At 43.3% G+C, this 24,735-nt stretch overlaps 1 protein-coding gene and 1 long non-coding RNA gene across 9 annotated transcripts in view; one reads left to right on the forward strand and one right to left on the reverse strand.

The window, feature by feature from the left end:
* LOC102082011 (uncharacterized) overlaps positions 1–7,762 on the reverse strand; it is a 28,567-nt gene extending 20,805 nt beyond the window's left edge. For 3 of the 4 annotated variants that reach the window (XR_266250.3, XR_003214106.1, XR_003214104.1), the window contains exons 1-2: positions 7,632–7,684; positions 6,472–6,826 (exon numbers count right to left, since the gene is read on the reverse strand). This is a non-coding gene — a long non-coding RNA (uncharacterized LOC102082011). Of the gene's footprint in view, positions 1–6,471; positions 6,827–7,631 lie in introns of all 4 variants that reach the window. The other variant, XR_003214105.1, reaches the window with a different exon arrangement.
* The window catches only part of adgrg6 (adhesion G protein-coupled receptor G6), a 111,030-nt gene that overhangs the window by 67,951 nt on the left and 18,344 nt on the right, over positions 1–24,735 (forward strand). For 4 of the 5 annotated variants that reach the window (XM_019346067.2, XM_019346068.2, XM_013272262.2 and 1 more), the window contains 20 exons: positions 7,644–7,732; positions 8,552–8,604; positions 9,064–9,102; positions 9,215–9,360; positions 9,601–9,691; positions 10,207–10,295; positions 11,567–11,631; positions 11,733–11,866; positions 13,894–14,059; positions 14,145–14,291; positions 14,364–14,477; positions 14,849–14,894; positions 15,658–15,767; positions 15,994–16,121; positions 17,063–17,331; positions 17,982–18,066; positions 18,446–18,596; positions 18,929–19,061; positions 19,259–19,360; positions 21,079–21,231. In XM_019346067.2, coding sequence (XP_019201612.1) covers positions 7,644–7,732; positions 8,552–8,604; positions 9,064–9,102; positions 9,215–9,360; positions 9,601–9,691; positions 10,207–10,295; positions 11,567–11,631; positions 11,733–11,866; positions 13,894–14,059; positions 14,145–14,291; positions 14,364–14,477; positions 14,849–14,894; positions 15,658–15,767; positions 15,994–16,121; positions 17,063–17,331; positions 17,982–18,066; positions 18,446–18,596; positions 18,929–19,061; positions 19,259–19,360; positions 21,079–21,231 — 2,310 coding nt within the window. Of the gene's footprint in view, positions 1–570; positions 649–7,643; positions 7,733–8,551; positions 8,605–9,063; positions 9,103–9,214; positions 9,361–9,600; positions 9,692–10,206; positions 10,296–11,566; positions 11,632–11,732; positions 11,867–13,893; positions 14,060–14,144; positions 14,292–14,363; positions 14,478–14,848; positions 14,895–15,657; positions 15,768–15,993; positions 16,122–17,062; positions 17,332–17,981; positions 18,067–18,445; positions 18,597–18,928; positions 19,062–19,258; positions 19,361–21,078; positions 21,232–24,735 lie in introns of all 5 variants that reach the window. The other variant, XM_025898689.1, reaches the window with a different exon arrangement.

The following is a 24,735-nucleotide window of genomic DNA, read 5'->3' on the forward strand; positions in this document are numbered from 1 at the left end:
ATACTGTTGAGGGTAGTTTTAGGCCTCACGCTTCGTCTTTTGTACTCCCAAATGGGGATTAATGATTTGCTTTTGTGACAGGTAGATAGTAACAAATAGACTGTATATACAGTTTCCAACTGGTTCTTTGTTAGGTTGTCATTAATATTCAGGCAAAACTCGGGTTCTTCCCTTAAATTAGGTGTTTTTTATACTTTAATTGAACTGAACGATTCACAGGTCAGTGTGAAGTAAGTTACTGAACAATAAATCATTCCCCTGAAGATGATCAGTTACAAGCACGGAATTGAAAAAAGCAGCCAGCATCCAAAGAAAACTCTGGAAGATCTTCAGAAAGCTGGAGAACTACTGCTCAAGACCACCAAGTCTGCTCATTGCAAGCAAAATATAAAGAAATGAGGCATGGCTCAAGACTTTCGTACAGTACTATAGATGAAAAATACTTGCTTAAAATGTTTTATTTCATCAACACCTGTAAATATTTTAATAATACATTGATTTGTTCTTACTCCTCTTCAGCATGTTTAATTCTTTTAGTCCCAGCTCTCATTTCTCATTTCACTGTTCCAGAAACATCTGGCCAGCTGCAGTTCATGACTACTAACCAACCAGAGACTAACATAGCTGTTCCTGCTGTTTCTTCCTGGGGTAACATTCACACATCCATGTCTAGTTCTTAAACCAAGATCAGTGTTAGCCAACTCTCATCATTCCTGTGGAATATGTGAGGCTTTTCTGCTAATAGCTGTGTGTTTGCACTGCAGGATCTAAGGCCTGTGAAACTTTATTTTGGGGGGTCTTTTTTGTTTCCTTCTCCTTTTTTAGCTCTTTAACTGCTTAATCAGCCTAACCTAGTTATAGTCATAGTCAAATCTTTTGCTTTGGTTTCTTCTCGTGTGGTTTATGCACTCACAGAACCTTTGTTTCATATCGCTGTTACAGGCATAGTAATCACTGTACAATCCTACAATACTGTCTGTGGCTGCAGTCACATCTCAACATCCTACATGTAGGATGTTGAGATGGCTTATGTAAATGTATCGTATCTTATATTAGTGGTTTATTTTTGAAATGCATTTTTTACCTTTATTTATTGTATATAACTTGCTTTTTCACTATAATGACATCTGCTTCGATTGGCCATATCCCAGTGACAGTGGAGGAGACTCAAATTATGCTTCAGCAACCTGAGCCAATGGCCTTGAAGTCCAGGTCCCTGACTGTTTGGCCACCTGGTTACCTCAGAAGACAGACTTTTGGATTTACTGCTGCTATACTCTCTTTTTCCCAAGCCCCAAGACATCCAGTTCCTTTAGTCCACAAAATCAGGCAAACCAGGTCTGCGTTTTTTCGCAATCCTCCTGGAGGAGCTTCTCTTCATAGATCTCTTATGTCCAGTCGTTTGAATCCCCCTGCTCAAACCCCCAGTCCCCGTCATTCAGAATCCAGATTCTTAGCTTCAGTCCCTGGTTCCTCTGGTCCATCTGAAGCTACCCGCCCTAGACCCCCTGCTCCCTTCCAAAGACCTCCACAGTATCGAAGATCCAAGATTTCCCTGGGGTACATTTCAACCCCTTTGAGGAAGAGGCCAAACCGAGGAAGACATCAAGTTACCACTAAAGCACCACCTAGGGTGGAGATTCACATTACAAAGCCTGCTGTTCCATTAGCTGATCTCAAATCCACAGCCAGGCCTAAATTCACACCAACGACTGGATTCAAAGACACAGATGGGTTGAAAGACTCGATGCCTGCAACCATTCATCTAAATATTTCTTCTGTTACGTCCCAACCAAAAACTTTTCACCAGTCAGCCTCCAAAACTGAGGTCTCTACCACCACTCAGGACTTCAAGTCCCTTCCTGAATCTCGTGCTTCAAGTTCACCTCAGGGGTCACCTCTGCAGCAGAACAAAAGTGAGGCATCTGCTGCAGCTGGGCTAGCACCACTGTCATCATCATCATCATCATCATCATCATCATCATCATCGTCGTTGTTTTTGTCATCATTATCAGCACTTGGCAGTAGGAAGAACAAACCTGTTGCTTCATCATGGTCACTCCTGAACATGAGTGGTGGTGAAAGCCAAACATCTGCTGCGTGTAACCTGACAGATCAGGAGATACCGGATAATGAGTATTCATCAGGCTCTGAGCCTTTCATGTATGACATGACTGAACTTGTGGGGGAAAGGAGTCCTTATAAATTATATAAATTTGATCCCTTATCCAAAGAACACACTACTGGACCTGATGCCAGAAACTCAGACCCCCAAGGTGCTTCCCACCTTTTCATCCAACCCTCAACTCCTTCTGAAAGAGGAAGTGAACATTTTTTCACCCAAACACAATTCCATAATGGCTCAGAAAGCCTGCTCAGCATCCTAGCAGCAGGCATCAAGCCTTTTAAAGATCACTCAAAAGACCTACTGGTACCAGAAACATCCATCAGCACTCTTAATCAGACTTTGACAACAGCTCAAACCCACCACGAGCTTCCAAAGAGCAGCGGTCCAAGTGGACAGAAACAAGAGGAAAGTTCCTATGCACAACTGGAAAGACTGAGTTTGCAAGCAGTGCCGTCTTCCCTTCCTCCCTCCTCTTCATCCCGCCTCTTCATGCAGCCAACACCTTCTTTGCCGATGGCACATCTAAGCTCCCCTTCTTTCCTCGCCGAGGTGGTTTTCCCCAAACAAATCTATTTCTCTTTTCTGCCACAGAAGGAAGACAAGGCCCAGATATCCTCACTTTCTTTAAACCCTCTGGGCAGTAAAGCTGGACTAGCTGTAGCCAGCAGTAGTCTGATTAACGATTTATATACAAGAACAGACGCACATGCACACATACAGTCTTCTGTGCGAGTCATTCCCCGTCAATCATCCATTCTCTCCCATCCATCTCCTCCCTTTCACGAGCCATTCCAGAGCCCTCACTACTCCTCATCCAGTATCCTACCTCCTACTCCTCCCTTTTCTCTCTTTCAGTTAGAATTTACTTCCACCTCCGCCCATGCCTCCCCCATTCAAACCGCCATACCCCAGTACTCCCCACTCAGCCCTACCCTTCCCTTGGCCTCTGATCCCCTTTTGCCCACCCTGGTTCCTTTTCCACCTTCTGCTGCTCCTCGGTACCCCTCCCTTCTCCTGCCATCGTCTTCCCAGCGTGTAGAGCGAAGGCTTTCAGAAACTGCTCACATGCCAGTGTCTGTGTTGTCATTTCTGTCCTCGAATCTTCAAAAGAACTTTGAGGACTCAACAGTTGACACAGCATCTTTGTTGTCATTTCCTCTCTTTTCTAAAGCCCCAGCTGAATCTCAGTCTCCTTTTGTTGATAGTGCACTGCACCCTGAATACCACTCTGCAGAAAAGTCCTCTAGTGGTTTATCTAAAACTAACAGAAATGAAGTGCCCTCCACTGTGCACAGCCTGTCCCCTGACACTCGATCACATACATTAACCCATGCAGAAGATTTTTCAGATAACTCCTTTAGTCACACTAACCCAACTCCCTCAAGATTATCTGTGGAGGCTCTGGTATCCAGTCCTGCAGCGCTTGTACCGGACTTTGGTCCAGCCCTGTCACAGTTAGAGTTTCCTGAATCTGAGCTAAATTTGTCAGTGGTTTTGTGGCCGTCCTCAGATGCAGCTAGCCTGTCAGTCAGACCCTTTTTAGTTCATTCTCATCAGAAAGATTTGAGTGAGATAGAAACTCGTTCAGTGCTTCACACTGACACTGGCTTGACCTCGCTGCCAACAGCTGGTATTTGGGGCCATGATCACACTCGGGCTCTGCTCAGGGCATATATGGAGGGAAAGCAAGAACCGCCCTCTTCCTCTGCCACTTCTATATCATCGACCAATGTCTTCCTTTTAACTCAAAGCTCTCAGATCCCTTCGTTTGCTGACTCTGTCAGTGAGACAGAGGGGATGATGGGAGAGGAAACCGTTCTGACTCAGAAATCTTTGTCTGGATCAGAAGAGAGAGATTCTTCCAGCCCGACCTTTAACAGAGATCCTTGGAGGCTGCATCATGCAGTCTCACATTTACACAACCAGGGAGAAGCGAACGGAGCTGCTGGCACTCGGACCAACTCGCAGGCTCCTGCTGGCTATGACAGTGGATTAAGTCACTCCAGTCCGCCTTTGTTGAATCCGTCCCAGATGCTGGCACACCGCGACAGCTCAAGTGCACAGCTTGGTGTGACATCCCCCCGGCACGCTCCGGGGATGGATCTAACACACGTCTCAGGCCTGACGCGAGCTAACACTGTACAACCCGGCCGTCTGATCCAGACACACATTTCAGCGCACACGCAGCTGCCCACACACTCTGACAGTCAGGCACACACTCAGAACTTTAGGAGTGATGAGCTCAATTTGAGTGAGGGGGCTAACACCGGGGGGCCGCGGCAGCAATCTCCAATCTTGAGTTTCTTCACACCCTCGCTTCCTGTCGTTTCGCCCTCCATGTCATCTTCTGTTTCTCTCATAGAAAGGGTTTCACCTCTTCTTCCATCTCAGCACCTGTCTTACGACTATCCTCCTGTCTCACCCTCTGTCTCCACCCTTTCATCCTCCTTTCTCCTCCCTAGCCGGGCAACATGGCCAGCAGCGCCTGCTAGCATGATGAACACAGAAATCAGGTCCTTGTCACCCACTCGTCCTACTGTTAGATTCCTGCAGCCCACAGCAGCACAGTCCTTACAAAGACCCACCACACAGCCAGTTGAGGAGTTTATCTCAAACACTCGATCTCTTTCGTTTGACCAAGTTTCCGCGGAGTCCATCCAGTCACGTCCGCTTGTTTCTCCTAACCAGGACGAGGTTTTATCACAGTTTACAAACCACTCTCAGCCACGAAATGCGTCTACGTTAGTCAGCATTTCAGTGTTGATATCTGAGGCCTCAAATAAGCAAACTGCTGGTGGGAGATTATCACATCTCTCTGCTCCATTTAACCCTGCAGATGTTGTTCCAAAGATACACTTTGCTAATGAGCATGTCTCACCTGTGAGCACCGAAGCTGCTGTAATCTTAAACGCTGTAACAGGCCATCACCCTAATGAGCATGTAACTCCACAATCTGCCCTGAATTCTCTCTCATCTCCTGTCGATATGCAGAATACTCCCTGTCCTATTTCTGAATCCTGTTATCAGCCTGGTTCTGCAACATCATCACAACAGAATGTTGCTCTGGTTCTTCCAACCCCCCTGCAGTCTTCTGACCTTAATACCCCCTCTTCCACCTTCAGATCCCCCACTGGCTTCTCTATCGAGACCGCAAATCATGGTTTCATTTCTGGGCTTGATGAGCTCTCACCTCTTGGGAGAGACAACCACACCACAAACACAGCAGGCTTTAAATATATACCTGAGTCTAATTCAACCCCTGCTGTGGCACTCAGAGACTCTCCTGTGGCACCAGCTGCGATGACCAACATCACAGCAGCTAAAGATGCTAGTGCACTCGTAGAAAAAGGAAGTCTGGATGGGTCTGAGGGCAGTGTGACAGGGAGCAGGCCAGTGCCGGTGCCAGATCGTTACGTGAATGCAGACCCAGCAGCAAAGTCAAATTTAACCGCCTTAGAGCCAAGTTTGAACTCAAGTCCAAGCGTGTCGAATCACAGCAGGAACCAGAGCTCAGGAGCTTTAATGAAGGGGGACGTGAACCAAGACCACGGCACTGGCAACGTCAAAGACAACAATCTCAACTTTTCCCCAACGCCTCCAGCAGCTGCCAGTGGTTGGCATCTCATGACCCCAAAGATCTCCTCTCCTACACCTCCATTCAGAGCTCTCAGTCCATCAGCTGGCAGCAGCAGCGGCTTCAAAAAGGCCACATTCCGCCCCAGTCTGGGATCCCCAACAGCGAATCCATCGATCAGGCCCACACTGCCCTGCCGGTGCAAACAACGCTTTCTTTTTATATGTCAGTGTGGACTGCCATCGGGGAATAGTATGTTACGCAGTAACAACTTTGTTGTCGTAGAAAATAAAAATAAATAGTCAGTAAAATTACAAGATTACAAAAATATAGTATTTAGTCTTCAAGTCTTTTAAATGGTCTGAATCAGAACTTTTTGATTTGAGCAGCATTACAAATGCATACGGACGCCTGTGTCCATATTATTAAGTGTTTTTGTGGTATTTCCGCCTCACAGTGTTCCCATAACCAACTCCATTCAACCAGCCCACTTTGGTTCTGAAGAACTTTACTGGTCCCCATTCAACACTTCCTCTGTAATCTGAGGCGACAGCAATTCAGACCTTACCGGTTGATGTCATTGTTGGCCCGGCCCAAAGAAACCAAGCTCCTGCTGCCAGTAACCAATAATCTTATAATAGAATAATCAGAATAATCTCAGAATGACATGTTCAGCTGTTGTAAAGTCAGTTATGGGTCAGTCTTTGGTTGAGCTGTAATATCAATGCATTGGTTTAAAAACACAAAGACTTTAAGACTGAATACTCACTTCAGGTGGTCGGGTTTCACAGCAGGTCAGTAGTTCGAATCATAGATGTCAGTACAAATGCTGTGATTGGGCGGGATCCCCATCAAAGCTGAGACTGGTGATTGGTTTAAAATGATTCTGGCTCATTGTAGTTCATTAACCATGAGTTTAGCTGACCAATCAGATGTTGGTATTTAGCCTGGTACTTGTAGTGAAAAAAGGGATTGTAGTCTACTTTCTGCCTGTTTTTCTTTCCTCTCTGATAAACTGCCAACATCGTTTTTCTGCTTTTCTTATATTCATTTTTCAGTCCGTGCAGCTTCTTGGTGGAGGCATCCTGCTTTGGTGCTTCTCATCGTCTGCATGCTACTTTGTGCTATCAAATCAAATATTCAAAATCAATCAGCGGCACTGAAACTCTGAAAAGTATATTTATAACCAAAGATAAAATAAGGATTTCCCTCCAGTCAGTTCCATTTCCTCATTTCCAGTCAGTAGCATTTACTAACAATTAGAGATATTAGAGAGACATCTCGTGGCCGATGTGAAGCATAGCAGGAGCGTGCAGGGCCCTACAGGAAGAGCTTGGATGTGCCTCCTCTTAAACCGAAAGTATGGGTTAAAAAGTCTTTTTTTTAAGCTTTAATCAGTTTTAATTCCATTAGTCGTTACTTTATACACGTATCTGTTTTTTAAGGAAATCACACACACAAAAACTCACTGAAATGAGTCTGTGTAACAGGAAACTAATTTTACAGGAAGTTTCAGACCCAAAAACTCTTTAACATTTACATTTCTCCACAGATCTTTAATGTACCTGCTTCATAAATAATGCTCTTTATTCCTTTTTTCCTTTTTAAGGTAGATTTGTGAGAGCGCAGATCAAAGGGTCAAACAATCCTGAGAAAGACTCAAACTGCACAAATCCTGCTTCGACTCTTTGATTTGTGCAGTTTGAAAAAAGAAAGGGGAACGACTGCTCTCCTCTCAGCGCCGACGTTATTATCCGTCAGGCGGTGTGTTCCCATTTTTCATCATTTTACTTCAAAATGAGATTTTTACATAACTCGATCAGCTCAAATCGCTCGGGCCGTCTCCTGCTATGTGCCACAGGCTCTGTATGAATTAGCTGTTGCACATCGAGTCTAAAGTGCTCTTCTTTCTCTCTCCTGTGCTCTCACCTTGGTCTGTAGAGGAGCAGTTTTACCAATTCAAGTTTGTGGTGGATGACAGCAGATCCCAGACGACACGGGAGACGCTTAAATCAGCCGTGGCTCTTTGGGTGAGTTTTTACTCCTCTGATTCATCCATGTCCAGACCTCAGTGAGCGTAACCATGGCAGCAGTGACAGACCTCATTAGATTTTCTTTCATAATTTTAATTAGTTGAAGCTCAGCTTAACTTTATCAAACGTAGAAATATACTAAAATATGATTTTCAATACAAAGTCAAAAAACTGTGTAAAATGTATTTTATTCAAAACACAACACAGAAAAAAGTTCAGAACTTCAGTTCCAGTTATTATCTTCTTAAATGAAACAAAAGGAAGTCTCAGTACAACATAGTTTAATGTCTGATGTCTGTGGCAGCGCTAAACTCTGGTTGGTTGGCATAGTGGCGGTGTAGCTACAGCAGCTAGCAGAAAGTTTCTGATGTTACAGATAAAAATGAAACGGAAACGACAAAAAGTGTCAGAATATCTAAAAAAGAAAAAGATCAGCTGTGCAATTACTCTCACTGCCAGGAGGGGGAGACAAAACAGCCACACTACATGAGTACACTGACTACATGAATTATTGAACAGAACTCAAACTTCATCTCTAGGTCTATGATAAACAAGATTCAAGTCATATTTTATTTAATGAGAGTGAATTAAGATAACACGGGAGTGAAAAATTTTTCTGAGCTGCTGAACTAAAGAAATGAAGATTAGGAGAATACAGAGGTCGGGACCTAGACTCACCTTTATCTGAACAAGCGATGACCTTGATTTTTTGGAACAGTTTTTACTCGTGGAGTAGGTACATAAAGTTTCTTAGCTTCTTCACATCAACACACCAACTGCTGAGCAGACTTCAAACCCGATCTGTTATTTTTACAGCTCAATCAGACCTTTGAGAACTGGATCCACAAAGTCTACGTGGGCAACATCAGGTAATCCTGCAAACAGCTATCACACAAAGCCCACACGACCTAGTGCAAAGGTGCTTTTTATCCTTGATGAAAAAAAAACCCCTTCTGTTTCCTGTTTGTATGGGTCATGCTGTTTGGTTCTGTGCTTGTCTTCAGCCATTTCATAATAGCTAAAAAGATGAGCTACGCCAAGGAGAGAAAAAAGAAACAGTTAGAAACAGTTACAACTGTGAGAGCGACAGATCACGCCAGGATGAAGTTTACTGTCCTGCTCCTGTGAGCGCGAGTGCAGATGTGTGAGGTGTTTAAAGCTGAGCAGTAAGGCTCTGCACACCTGAGTCACATTTTGAGGTGAACAGTAAAAGTCTGACTTATGTGCTTTCCTGGCTGCAGGTACTTTACTGTGTTCATGCAGCATGTATCATTTTTCTCTGTGTGTAGTCTTTCATCTCTGCTGCTTCTCTTCTTTTCCCTCTCCAGTGTTCAGCTGCGTCCAGAGACTGCAGGAAACCTGAGCAGGTAGCATGACTCTGTTTAACTCTGCAGGTTCCTGTCATTACATGCTCATCAGCTCATAGAAGTCAGGTGTTTAGGATGGTATGTCATTCTGGCATCTCTCTTTGTGCTGCAGCTATGAGTGCCGCGGTCTGCTGGTTAATACCGACATCACCAACGAGAGCCTGAGCCTCATCGATGATGCGTCTGCCCGGCTCAGACAGGGGAGCATGGCAGAGGGCATGGAGATCCAGAGCGCCTCTGTGGAAGTCAAACTGATTGGTGAGAAGGTTACACTGATGCTAAACACAGAAAAACAAGAACTGGAGATAATAAAGAAGTATGGTTTCTGCACATCACTCACACAACTCTCTGGCTGTGATTTGTTGTGGATTTTATTGTCTAAAGTCTGTCTGTTTGCCTTCTCTGATCACTCTGTGCCCTGGATGTTTTTCCTGTTTCATTATATGAATGTATGTCTGCTTCAAAACTGAAATCACTCCTGTTTTTTTCTGCTTAAAGAAAATTGTCCGCGCGACTCGCATTGGCCTGAAACCAGACCAACCGTTACTCGGTACCAGCCCTGCTTCCTCAACAAGAAATGGAGGACCTGGTAAGACCAACACGCACAAAACATGAGCTGATTGCAGCCAAACACGAATATTTGTTTGCGATATTTCCAGCTCCATATTCTTATTTTCCACTTAACAATAATCCTACATCATCCCTGAAATGACCACGTTTGAGCAGGTTCAAGGCAAATATTAGGATTTGCACTTATATTCATGAACTGTTATTTATTTCATATCCATCGTTTGTAGGCACTTTGTTCTCATGATCATCGTGAGGTTAGTGAGTAGAGTTAGTGTAGGAAGGAGGTCGGGGCAGATGGGTAGGCTGATAAAATCAGGGAGTGTTATAACTACCTTTACTGCATATTGAACTGTGTGTTTGGAGTGAGCAGGATTGGGTTTGTTAAGCTGTTGAATATTTAAGCACTTCCTTCACATTCCTCCACAAAACCTTTGCAGGTTATTCGAGCCTGCAGCAGTGCCGGCTCACTTACTTAGGACTACTTCTTTAAGCTGAGTAATTATATGCCTTATCGATAACCTCTTCTTTTCCCAGTTTAATCAGTTCACTGAACTACTCATCGTACTGGTCAGATCCAAACAGCAGCAACTGCACTGATATCGACTCCATCCAAGTGTCAGCAGGTACGCTCAGACACGAAGTCAAACCGACAGCGGACTGTAGACGGGGCGTGCCGACGCCATTGATTCTAACAATGCATCATTTGCTTTGTGCGTTAAAAAAAATAGGCAGCTAAATATCTGAGTTGTTTTATTTTTGCATGAATAAAAAAGCAAATCCATGATTTTAAATTATTTTATTCCAACTGCCGCTGTTCAAAATAAAAGTTCTAACAACAAAGTTAAAGAGTCTGAGACCGCAGCATAAGTACAGATTTAAAAATGTTCTTTTCCAATGTGGGAACATTTTATTCACTCTTTGTGTGTTTCAGATAATATGCTGGGTGACGTTTTTACAATATTTTCTGCTCGTCCGTTTCTGATTTGCCCAAAAATCGTATGGTTTGAAATATGTAACATATATGATTTCTGCAAATAATTAGCTTCATATATCAAATACTTATGGCCTGGTAAATGGCCTGCATTTGTATAGCGCTTTTCTAGTCCATAGGACCCCAAAGCGCTTTACACTACATTCAGTCATTCACCCATTCACACACACATTCACACACTGGCGATAGCAAGCTACATTGTAGCCACAGCTGCCCTGGGGCGCACTGACAGAGGCGAGGCTGCCGAACACAGGCGCCACCGGGCCCTCTGACCACCACCAGTAGGCAAACGTGGGGTTAGTATCTTGCCCAAGGATATTTGGCATGCAGCCAGGATGCAGCCTGGGATCGAACCACCCACCTTCTGATTAGTGGCTGACCTGCTCTGCCACCTGAGCTACAGCCACTTATTTACCTATTCTTTTGACATACAGTCTCTGAGGGTACTTCCAGCATGTTTTTTCACACCTGTTTGAATATAAATATCTCACAACGAACTATGAAAGATAAAAGCTTTTCTTCCAATAACATTTAATCAGGATCCATAATCCTGCAAAATCAAACATGCAGAATTAATTTAACATAAATTCACAAATATAAAGAAATATTCATTCACTTTTAAAGCTGCTGTGAGTAAATCTGACATTTGTAAAAGAAAAACAAAAATATTAAGATGATCTGTATGAAACTCTAATTTTCACTTACTTTTGACAAATATATATAGATTTTTGTTCAGTTTCAAGACTTTATACATTAAACTATTTTAAACCTGAATTATAAGTCAATAGACTAGAAATGACACAGAACTGGAAAATGAACCTGAATTTGTGTTTTAATCTGTGATATATCACAAAGTTGTGATAGAAAGTGACAAAATGGACCATTTGTGTGTTGCTTGAGCAGAAAATGCATCTGATGTAGCGGAGCAGCTCAAAGCGTTCACCAACAACAAGCTGAATGAGACAGAGGTGAGTGTTTACACTGGCATCTGTTCACTCAAGCCTCCTGTGACCAGGAGAGTGACTCTGTGTCCTCCTGTCCTCCTGTCCTCCTTGTCCTCCGTGTCCAGGTGTCTAAAGTGGTGTCAAAGGTGGAACAACTAGTGAACGTAGCCAAGATCAACATCACGTTAGCCTCCAGCATCGTCACCATCATCTCTAACGTCATGATTGGCTCAGCTACAGTCCCGTCGGCCTCAGACAAGTACAGACTTCTTACTCTGCTCACCTCCCACTGATGACACATTCACTGACAGCAGCTGCTGTTTTCATACTACAAAATGAGGAAACCTTTCCTTTCTGCTGTCATCTTAACTTTGACTCACTGTCAGTTCTGTAGTTTACTGTCTTATTCACTTTGCTTGATCACAATTATTGTTTGGTTTGTCCTCTGAAACAAGGTAGCTCTCTTTAAACCTGCTTTCTTCTGATTGGCTGCAGAGGACATATGACATAACAGATCCAGCAGTTCTCTGACTTAATTATGTGAAACGGTGTTTAAGGTGAACATCCACCAGAGGAACAGGAGATATGACAGAAAGAAAGCATTATTGAAAATAAGAAGGCTCTGTTGTTCCTGGACTCTGCTTTTCCATGCTGTCCCTGAAGGTCCCACGCCGGCAGGTTTTATTTGCTGCATGAAAACACAAAAGTAAAATCACTGCATTCACGGAGAAACACACAAAAACTGTGTGTGGAAGGAATATTACAAAGTACTTACTCCACAACTTTAATCATGTCATGAACTCTTTGTAATAATCTTAAACTCTGAGGCATTAATGGCCCACACAATGTGCTGTTATTTCCTCGTTACAGTCGATGGTGTTCATGATGCTGCAGGAAAATTCATACTTCCTGCATGCTATGTAGCTAATGTAGCTAATTGTACTCTTAGCTTTGATTGACCAGAGTTGCTGTAATTGCATCACTGCAGGAAAATCAGGAAATGCAGAAAGTTTTCAGTCACATGGATCCTTCAGGTCTAGGAAACTGTTTTCATGTTTCCTTTTGTGCTTCAGTAAAAGCTGAACTCAGCTGTGCTCTCATTTTAACACGATCCCATTAAAACCTCCTATTTATACACTTTCTGTTTCTGCTGTTAGGTGACAAATAGTGACTGATCAGATGTTGATCACATGTTTAAAAAAAACAAAGAATCACATGTTGACCTGCAGGCGGCTGATCTACTAAAATCTTGATTTTGTAACCAAAACATCTGAAAAATGTAAAATTATCACACACACACCACCAGGAAGTATGGTGACTGGAGAAATTCTGCAAATGTCACCAGGTCTGTGAAAATTAGCAGTTAGCAAAGACACTTTGAAGCATCAGGATGACGATAAACTGAGAATAAGGTGGAGAGTCTGCTGTCAGTTTGGATCGTCGGTTTCTGATAATTTGATGATTAACTGGAATAAATCGGTGAAAACTGCAAATCATTTGCTGTCTCCATACAAAGTTTTTCACTTTAAACTGAAATTTACATTAAGCATTTAAATTCAGAGTCCAGTAGCTTCTGAAAGTTGGAGATTTAACTGCTCTGTGACAGCAGCGGATGAGAACCTAACATTTGCATAGGAATAAAACTTGAGTTGCGTCTCCTATTGCAGCGAGTTTCACCATAGACGGGTTGTACTGGTTGTGCAGACCGACTCAGACTGGTTGTTATGTGATGGTTTTGTGTGTGTTTATTAATCACATGAACATTATTTGCAAAGCTTCACCAACCTATCTGAGAGACCGCAGCAGTTTGGACACAGGCCACCTTCCACCAAAAGTTCACTCGAAGATTGCAGAGCGCTCCATGCTCAACCTCTGGGCAACCACTTGATGCCACAACTACTTACAGTTGACCTCCAACAGTAAAACAGTTCAGCATGATCACCGGAACCGACAGGTTGCCCTCAGTTGCGCGGAGGCCGTGTCCCATTTCTACAATAGCCATCAGCTAGCATGTAGTCAGAGTGTTGAAACGTTCTGCCGCTTAATGAACTCTCAGCCACAAAGTTTGCTGGCAGGACGGAAAGTTCAGTATTAAACTGAAACTTAAACGAGACTCACATGTTTGAGTCTGTTTCACATGAATCACCTTCAAACATGATCATTTTCAGCTGCGTTTCAGTCAGCCGTGTTAAACGCCACCTCTGTCTTTCTCACCAATATCTGTCTGGTTTTGCTTCCCTTTGAAATCATCGTAGAAATACTTTGCTACTCTCTCGTCCTCCACAGAGCTCTGAAGACCATGGATGAGCTGGTGCAGAAGATCCAGTTTGATGGTCCGTCCATCCAGATCAATTCCAAGAATCTGGCTGTGGGAATTCTGGCCCTCAACACGACGACGTTCAACAAAACGACCCTCGGCGCCTTCATGTCTCCAAACAAGTCTGACCCACAGGTAACGGCTGGGAAGGTCAAAACTTTCTCCTGTAGAAGGTGGATTTGTGTTTTTTGATTCAGCTTTGTTTCCTGTCCCCTCTCAGATCGATTTTAATTCTAAGTCTGAGCAGCTGAATCCTTTAGCTCAGGTCACACTTCCCGCCTCTCTGCTGTCCAACGTCTCTCATGCCGAACCCGACACACTGTCCAGGATCAGCTTCATGTTCTTCAGCAGCCCCAGTTTTTTCCAGGTCAGAGGTCACGGTGTGAGATTCACACAAAGGCTGATGTTTTAGGGTGTCTTAACATGACGTGTTTTTCAGAAAAAGGAGGAAAATGAATTGATCAGCTACGTAGTGGCGACCAGCGTGGGGAACTTCTCCATCCACAACCTGATGGACCCAGTGAGGATCGAGATCACTCACCGCTCTGAGCAGGTGAGCGTTCACGTTTTTTCCTTTCTTCTCTGTTCCATTTTTGGACTTTATAAACATTATTTACATATTCGTGTTACTCTTTTCACTTCCTTTCTTTGACCTGTGCTTTATTGTGTTGCCTGTGTCATATAAATCACCTTCATGTTTCTCATGTTCCCTTTTTTCTGAGCTTTATTAATACATTTATTAACATTATTAATCCATATTACTAAAAACTGGCAGTAAGAATATAGTTCCTGGAGATGTGCTGAAGGATTTGAAATGACAGTGTCGGAAAATCATGCAGAAATGAGCCAGGTGTGATCACGAGTGGCTCTGAGCGTCTGCCTACTTGAACTTGCTGCTGAGTCATTGCTCTTCTATCCTCTCAGGCTTCTGAGAATCTGGTGTGCGTTTTCTGGGACTTCAAGAAGAACGGTAAGTCTGTCCGTCGCCTCATCGCTCACCTCAGGTTCACCACTGGTCCTCAGATCTGCAGGGAGTTGTGATACGACCATCGGCAGCTGTTACAGCTCGTCACACCTCCGTCCTGCTGCACTTTTACTTTGACGGTCTGGTTGCTCTTTCAGCAGAGAATTCTGGTACATTTGGCAGCTCCAGTAATTACTGGAGAGGACGTTTGTGCGCAGTCTTATCTCAGTACAGATATTTGGCTTCGGAGCAGCCGCCCTCAAACTTTGTAGAAACTTCAGAGAAATATTTCAAGCTCCTGAATCCTGAGCAGTGCTTTATTCATTATAAAAAAAACAAACCTTTATTATATTATATTTTATTATTAGAAAGAAATCAATCTTTTAATCTCTTTAAATGGTAAATGGCCTGTATTTGTATAGCGCTTTTACTAGTCCCTAAGGACCCCAAAGCGCTTTCTACAACCAGTCATCCACCCATTCACACACTGGTGATGGCAAGCTACATTGTAGCCACAGCCACCCTGGGCGCACTGACAGAGGCGAGGCTGCCGGACACTGGCGCCACCGGGCCCTCTGACCACCACCAGTAGGCAACGGGTGAAGTGTCTTGCCCAAGGACACAACGACCGAGACTGTCCAAGCCGGGGCTCGAACCGGCAACCTTCCGATTACAAAGCGAACTCCCAACTCTTGAGCCATGATCAAAATTACACATTTTCATTACGTGTTGAGTTGACTTTGCTGTAATGCCTCTGTGTCACCACTAGATGGAACTGGGGGTTGGAACAAAGAAGGCTGCACAAAAAACTCCACCTATTCTACTGCCAACAAAACCGTGTGCGAGTGTGACCACCTCACACACTTCGGTGTCCTCCTGGTAAGACCGCCGTGTTCCTGTGAGTGTGTGTGTCCGAGCTGTCCTCAAACACCTGTCACACCGATGTCCTGGCACGGGCGCCACATTCATGTCACGTTGTGTGGATCCTTTCATGTTTTTTGTCATGGTCACGATGGTCTCCAAGGTTGCACTCTAGCCTTCTTTGTTGTTCATGTGCGTTTCCTTCATTCTGACATCATCTGACCGTTGCCGTGTCTCTCTTCAGGACATCTCTCGGACTTCGGCCTCCATCGATGAGAAGAACAACAAAATTCTGACCTACATCAGCAACATCGGCTGCGGCATCTCTGCCATCTTCTCTGCTGCCACGCTGCTCACGTACATCGCCTTCGAGTGAGTCCACCGTTCGGCCGCAGCACGACCCCTCCAGCTTCCAGTGCCTGGCTATCACCTCTCCTCATCCATTTTTCCATCAGTGATGTCATTTTTACCTTGGTGACAAAAGCGAGTCAGTTTGTTAAAGCAGAACTACACAAAGTGTTGGAAGACAGTCTGGATTTCCATCATCTGTAGTTTCCTCGAGTTGTTCCTCCCAGAGTGTGAAACACCGCTGCTCTCTCAGAGGTGATGGTGTCTCACAGATGTGCACGACATGTCCTTTGGCTCCAGTGCTGTGACCCCTGGGTTTACAGTAAAAGCAGCATGGGTCGCTCTCTTTCAGCTCTTAAAATGCTGCATTAAGCTTGTAAAAGCACTTTGCAGAGTCAGAAGGACTAAAACAGTGCAATATAAATGCCGCTCCTTTGTTTCTCTTGGCTTCACATTTAAATCCCAGAGCCAAGCATCACTGTTCAAAATGCAAGCTGTTTATACAGAGTCTGTTTAAACCCAAACCATCATCTTTCCCAGGTTTACATGAGTGCAAACAATACTAATCAGCAGAGCCTGTTGTCCCAGGTGTGAACACCTGTAGTCTGAAAAGGAGGCGTAGGATGGTGTGGAGGACAGAGGGTTGCATGCATCACTGTTATCACTTTTTTTCAGTGATGTCATTGATGTCAGTGATGCGTGCACGAAGAAAGTGTGTTTTTGGCTCTGTGTTGGGTAAATGGAGCGCACATGGGTCACTCACGGTGCTCTGAAGGCTTTCAGCTCAAATGTTGTGAATCACCAATAAATTTCAAAGTCACAGAAATATTTGGAGCAGGAAACCCGAGAGAAACTTGAGAAACATGCTAGAGTGATGAGAATATTCGGAAAACTGCAGCAAATACTCGACAATATCAGAATGTAACCATGCAGAACTTTGTGCTTTCCTCCTCTTTTCCTCACAGGAAGCTGCGGCGTGACTACCCGTCGAAGATCCTGATGAACCTCAGCACATCCCTGCTGTTTCTCAACATGGTGTTCCTGCTGGACAGCTGGTTGAGCACCATGGAAAACGATGGGCTGTGCTTGGCTGTGGCCATTTTCCTCCACTACTTTCTTCTGACCTCCTTCACCTGGATGGGGCTAGAATCGGTCCATATGTACATTGCTCTGGTCAAAGTCTTTAACACCTACATCCGCCGGTACATCCTGAAGTTCTGCATCGTGGGGTGGGGTGAGTCGCCCACTGCTGATCCACACAGACCCACAAAGACAACAAAAGATCATGAATAAAGTAAAAGTGTCCAACATGGTTTAGCATTTCTCTGCATCAGGAAAAAATTATGATTAATAATTACTGAAGCTCCTGCTGTTGTGCACAAGTCAAGTCTTCGTTTGGAGGGAGATTTGGAACTCTGTGAAGCTGCGGGTGTCTCAGGGCAAAAACACACGGCACAGCTTCAGCTTCACATCATTCCTGCTGAATATGATTAATAATCTCTTACAGACAGATCTAAGTGCAGGTAAACCTTTTACTATCCTGAACAGATGTGCACCAGCGCACCGAACATTCCTCAGAGAAAATATCTTCTAAGATTTATATTATCCTCCTGAGACCGGAGCTCTCGTTTGAGATGCGATTTTAATTTCTCTGAGCTGTTTGGGATTAGATGGCGCTGATATGCACATAAACATACACTAAAAAGAGGAGGCCGTTACCTCGTTAGATAATTGTTGAATACTTTTCTGTCTTGATATGAGGACGTGGGTTTAATTTATAAGATAAAACAGTTTGATGCCATTTCAGTCTGTGATTGTGATGTAAGTGTAAGAGACCCGGGACACTGACGTTAATGTGCGGACGGTGTGCTGTGTGTGTTCCAGGCCTTCCTGCTGCGCTGGTTGGGATCGTTGCTGTGGTGGACAAAGGCGCGTACAAAGCAGAAGAACACAAAGGAGGGTCAAAGTTGTAAGTGTGCCTAGAATCTCAATAACAGGTCTACAAACCACGTCACTAAATATGGATGTGATGATTTCTTGTCATTTATCTGGACTGACGTGTTCGAGCACCTGCAGCTGATTCTGTCTGTTATCCTGCAAAACCCCCAAAAACAATCAAACTGAGCAGCTGCACAAAATCTCACTTTAAAGCAACCCTCAGTCCTAACACTCAGAGCAGGGTTTACTATAACGGGATGACCAGAGCACTTTCACTTAGTTTGAGTTTACTGCATTTCAAATTGATTAAGGCAGAATTTAGTTTCATTATAATAAAGTGGATGATGTGTGAAAAAACCTTAAATCCCTCTTTAATAGTTTGAATGGGTATGTGTGTGTTTCCTTGTCAGCTGCTGGATTACCAATGAAACCGTCTTCTACACCACCTGCGTTGGTTACTTCTGCCTGGTGTTTCTGCTCAACCTGGCCATGTTTGTCGTGGTGATGCTGCAGATCTGCGGACGCAATGGCAAACGCAGCAACCGCACGCTGCGGGAAGAGGTCTGTACTCACGCCCAGTGATCTGGACTGAGATTCATGATAAAAAAAAACAAAAAACTTTCTGTCTGTTGTAATAACTCTCTGGATTAAAAGTTCACCCTGACATTCCTGCAATATCATAACAAGAAACAAGTATAAACGCAGGTGTCAGCAGCCTTAAGGCGGTCTGAAACGTCTAAATGGTTTTAAGGCTGATGTCAGAGACAGAGGAAAGAGTTACTGTACACCATTAATGAAGTTTCTCATGTGCTTCTGGAAAAGGAAGTAAACTAAGGAGACAAGGAAAGGAGGGAACGTTTAGCACTTTAAAATTCTCTCCTGCTGTGATCCAGGTTCTCCGAAACCTACGGAGCGCCATCAGCCTCACCTTCCTGCTGGGAATGACATGGGGCTTTGCTTTCTTTGCCTGGGGACCGGTCAAGCTGACGTTCATGTACCTCTTCTCCATCTTCAACTCGCTGCAAGGTGAAGTGACCGCATAGCGTGATAGTGTGAACATGTTTAATCCGTCAGCTGAGTTGTGTTATGTGTAAAGATAAAAGGTTATAGAGCAGGTTTGTGCAGAGACGATAACTGTAAGATGACCCAAGCAGTTATTTTTACCTGTCAGCAGGTCTGCTGTGGTGGAATAACTCATTCTATTTCTACCTGTCTTTTTTTAGGCCTCTTCATATTTATTTTCCACTGCGCCCTGAAAGAAAACGTGCAGAAGCAGTGGAGGAGATACCTCTGCTGTGGCCGATTCAAGCTGTCAGACAACTCAGGTATCCCATCTGTCTGTCTGCCTTTTTCAGGTCAAGGCTAGTTCACGTCTCCCCTCTCAGATCTGTCTGCCGGACCCCTGCCAGGTTCCCACGGCAGCAGAAAAAAAAAAATAAAAGGACGTTTTATTAAAAATATAAAAGCTAAGTCGCCACAGCTTCATAGGTAATAAAAAAGTTAAACCCAGGAAGTCCTCCAGGTGCGCTCAGTCTCAGGATGTGCTGTCCGGGTGCCATTTCATTTAAGAGAAATCAGCGAGTTTCACTTGATGCCAAAAAATTACTGTGCAGAAGTCTCCAACCACAGATAAAGTTTTGCTTGAAAAATAGAAAATAGATGCATAAATACACAGAAATACAACCTGGAGAGCTGGATGTTTGCCTGTTTAGGACATCAGTGGCAGATACTGTTCATCTTCTTTTAAAACTGGTTCTTTCCTCAGATGTCTGCCATGACACTGATTCATGACTTTAGTTCGGAGCCTTTTTATGCTTGAATGATTCGTATGTTAAGTGTTAAGTAGGTACAAGGACTGGACTGGAAACGAGTGAAAAAACAGCCAATGACATGAGGAGATGTTCCTCATGCTCAAGAGCACTTTAAGAATGACAAGAACAACCTCAGAGCAGGCAAAAAATCCAGTATTTACTGACTGTTATCAGTCATGTCCTGAAAAGTACTTTTTACATGATTGAACTCACAAATCCAAAGAGCTCCACTTTAGTGCCAGCAGTGATTTTATGAAAGGAGAGAGAGGACAAATGCTCTAGCCCTTGCTTCGCTTTAACATGTGAAGGTTTTCAGTGAGTGAACACTTCTTTCACATGGATGTGTGTGAGATCTGTTTATTCACTTATACAGTAACATCTCTGAATGTTTCAGCCGAAACATGTTTGGAGAGAAACAACTCATTTAATTTATTTTTCATTTGATAAAAATCCAGATTATGATGTCTTTTTAAACTTGTTGGAATGAGTTCATGATACATGTTTGTGTTAAAGCCAAATTCTCTCAGTTCAGGTTCAAGATGAAAATGAACAAAGTGATCTTCACAGACGTCTGTCCAAAAACCGGAAAATTAAAGGCCTAAAACATCCTGAGAAGCTGTGAAAGTAAAAGTTAGACTTGCTTTTTTATGTTCTGTTGGGACCTCTTCAGTCTGATAGGACAGGATTTTCCTTTTCTTTGTTTTGGCAACAGTTGGATAGGTTATCAAAACCACAGATTATGTTTCTTTCATTGGAGAATTATTCAACTGGAAAAAGAAGGAATCATTTGTAATGGTTTCATTCATCTGTCCACATTCTGTCCAGGCCAGCTGAATTTAAACAGGTGTTGTTGGGAATTGTTCTAAACAGCTGGAAACGTGATGTTTAAAGGTTAAATATGCATAATGACAAGATTTCGCCTGGTATTCAAACATCCTGAACATTTTTAATCTCAGCACATTAAACTTCAGTTGCAAAAATCCAGAAAATGGAAATAGTGTAGATATAGTTCATGTTGACTGTGAATTGTTTAGTCAAAATCTAAAGTTGTACATGTTCCTCTAGAAGAAAAATGTGGAGAATTATTAGAGAGGTCCAGTCATTGTGTCTGACACTGGACTTCAATAAGATTGAGGAACATTAGCATTGAAGAAAAGACCCTACAACACATTTTTGTCCAACTGATATCTTCTCTAAAAATCTGGAGATAATTGATTGTTTCTTGTGTGCAGACTGGAGTAAGACAGCTACCAACAACACCAAGAAGGTGAGCTCAGACAACCTGGGCAAGTCTCTGTCCTCCAGCTCCTTCGGCTCCACCACCGCCAACTGGACCTCCAAGGCTAAAGCGACGCTCAACCCATTCAAACGACATAGTAACACAGGTGAGACCCGCTCAGAAAGGCTCTCGCAGCACAAATGCTTTCATACATTAATTACTTAGAGGAGACCGTGAGACCGAGAGGACATGGAAGCAGAGAGAGGAGAAACATCCAGTGTGAGTTAGTCTGAAAAGAAAACCACCACCCTGTTTAGACAGCTTGTCTGAAGTCCATTCCTCTTTGTGAAAACACCGCTGCACATACTATGCCTCAGAGCTTTACTGCTTTAATAACACTTGTATATGTTAGCATGTAGCCTATGGCAGGCATGAGTATGTGGACCAAATGTTCCCCATACGCTGTGCAACACTACTATGTAGTAAACAAGTTTGCATGCAGAGTCCAGTGTTTTCTGTCCTGAATACGAATGTGAAAGGAACTTGAATCACCCCCTAATGTGGAAGTTAGTGTAGCTTATCACAACCCCGAAGCAAAAAGGCTGGTTTGATTCTGTCATAGTTATATATTATAACATCCTGCTCAGTAACAATCTCTGTAATTAATCCACCTTTCTTCTTGAATAAATTAGAACTTCCTTAAATCACTTTCACTATTTAATGAACGAGATGATCCATAATAGTTGTTTAGTGACTTGGTTTGAAGGAAAGACTTCAAGTGCCAGTTAAACACAAGTGCATGCAAACTTGACTCCACTTGAAGATCAGTTCATTTTTTCGGTGATTGTTGCAGGTTTGTCACTGTTACCATGAAAGCCTGTGTAATATCTTCTGGTACGAGATGATGATGTGTGTGCCTCTGTGTTTGCTGTGTAGACAGCTATTCCAGCCAGTAACAACAATGGAGGACCAGCGGAGGTAACGCCTAAGCCGATTAGACGGTTGTGCTCCTGCTTCCAGCATCATGTGATCTGATCTGGGTTTCCCAAAATGCTTCTGCTCTAAAATTAATCTGGAAATCCAAATTCTAGATGATGTTTAATTTGGTGTTTTTAATCCAAAAGAGGAAAATGTTCAAAGGTCTCGCTAGCAGACATTTTGGGAAAGCAGCCACTGTGATTGTGCTGTGATTGTTTGGTCGCCATGATGTCATACGCGTCCCTTGTTCCCCACCCCTGAGACACTCTGTCATAAGCAAGAGCTCAAACTCAACCCACCCATTCATATTTTGGCCTCAGGGTGCCTCGGGGTGCAGAAACAAGCGCGCCGTGTCGGGCTGCTTCCGAGCCGACATCTGCAATGTGTTTAATTATTTTGGATTTGTGCGAATTTGTAATAAGAGCAAAGTAACACCAGGCTAACGCTGTGTTTCATATTAGAGTGAGTAACTGGTGTGATTTCTTGTGTTTGCTCATTAAATTAACACCAAATGTTGAGGATGTCAAACACTCTGTTTGAGTCCCAACATTACACGATGCAACTGGCTCCCAAAGAGATTGAACCTCTCTCTCTCTCTCTCTCTCTTACTAAACGTGATCACATTAAACATCTGCTCTCAAAATCGGAGAGGTGCAACACTTCCTACAGTTTAGTTTAATTACTTTAGGCATAATTGTATAACATCCCCAAACCATTTGAGGAAGGCTCTGACACTCATCCATGAAGTAGAATAAGCACGTTCCAGCAGGCAGAACTCTGATATGTTTTCTAAGGATATTAAAGCTATTTCTTCTTTATATATTTAAGCTGTGACACAGACTGTGAACAATCACAGTTGACTAGAACCCACGGAACACAAATTAACACAAAATTTACCCAAAGAACAAGCTCCATATTTGAAATTGCAGTAATAAAATTACAAGAGGAGTCACAAAAACTACAGTTACCAGTTTTCAAACCAACAAATTAAGTTTTTTCACTCTTAAAAGTGGAAAATCTAATGTTTGTTTTAACTTATTTACATTATCCTAGATGGTTAACATGGGCTTCGGTGCAGTGAATGATTTATTGATTCCAGGTTAACTCCAGGTTAGTTTGAGTAGATGGAAGGGGTCTGGTTATACTGGTTATACTGGTTATATTTAAAAAAAATCAGTGTGTGCCCGATGGTGCCATATGGAAACACCTTGGCTGTCTTTGTTAAATCAAAGAGAAGTCAGACAGCGTAACGTTTTGGCTGCCCGACTCTGATGACTTTACTCATGTGAGCCAAAGAGTACAATAACGTTAAACAGCGAGGTTCAACTCGTTCATCAAGATATTTCTAGTGTTATTGTTTGACTGTGGTTTACAGTTCTAGGCTAACCCCTGTCAGCTTGCCACATATCAGCTATAATAGCTGTATTGGCCATTTGGAGTAACCTTATATTGCGTTTGCAACTAGCATTGCATTTAAGATTATTTGAGGCTAAAGGTGACATGAATAAACTTTTTATGTTGGCCACTTCAGATAGATCCATAAGCCTTGATGTTATTGATGTCGTCAAAAACTCAGTTTATCCGAAGTTAGTCCACGACATCATTAAGTCATAAAACCTAAAAAAATATTGATTTGGCTGAGAGCACTTAAAGCTGACTCTGGCTGATCTGAGAGGTTGAGAAAACACGCGAGCCACGCCTGTTTCTGCATTTCCAGAATGAAAATAACTGCATGCACATTTAAAAGTCCATCACAGATACTAAGATGAAATGGATTAAGCAGAGGACTCTAACCTGTGAGAGAGGGGGAGGAGCTTTGGACAGTGAGGGGAAAGAGAGGAGATTTGCAGGAGGAAGCTTTCAGTTTCCAATTTCTTGGTTCACCTTTTTCTAATGTTACACAATTGCAGCTTTAAATGCTAATCTGCACGCTCAACAGGTTTGATTTTATGCTTCCTTTATGGCGCCCCTCCCTCTGCCAGTCAGAAGATTAGGAAACTTTTCAGTTGGACAGTCCTTCACTTTTCACTCTCACATGATCTGCGACAGCCAAAAGGAATGACTAATGTAATTTCAGCTGTAGTTTAACTGTGTGTACATGATGTCTTTAGTGTTATGGACGGAATCCATCTTTATGTAATTTACTGTGAGGGTTTCCATGTGAAACAAAAAGACCCAAAGCAATCTTAAAACCACAGGAGAAGTAATTTGTCCGTAACAAATTTCACAACAGGTTGTTTTGTTCCCACTAACATTAAAAAAAAATCTGGTTCGTTTTGACCCCTTTATAGATGTCACTGTTCTCTGGGCTGATTTGGCAGTCCTGAAATCTGGACTTCCCCTTCTCTCGAGCACAGAGTACTCCCTGTGCGGCCATTGTGTCAGTCAGAGTCAGCCCGACTGACAGGGGTAAAGGTGAACAGGTAAAAGTGTCTCAGCCGCTGCATCATATCTCCAGGTGAGCTGAGAGAACAGGTGAGGAGAGATCGATTCGTCTCTTTGGGAGTTTGGAGGTTTTCGCTAAAGCTGTGATGTCAGATTTTCTCCTTCAAACTGGCCACATTCACTCTGAGCTCAATTAGTACTCTTACTTTCATTCCCAGCGTTCCCAGCCTCCTCTGCACAGACCGCTGGGACCGTGTGGAACTGAAGAACACACAGAGCCGTAATGGAAAGAATGAAAAGAAGTTTT

The sequence above is a fragment of the Oreochromis niloticus genome, linkage group LG15, assembly GCF_001858045.2.
Source record: "Oreochromis niloticus isolate F11D_XX linkage group LG15, O_niloticus_UMD_NMBU, whole genome shotgun sequence".
NCBI classification, from domain to species: Eukaryota; Metazoa; Chordata; class Actinopteri; order Cichliformes; family Cichlidae; genus Oreochromis; species Oreochromis niloticus.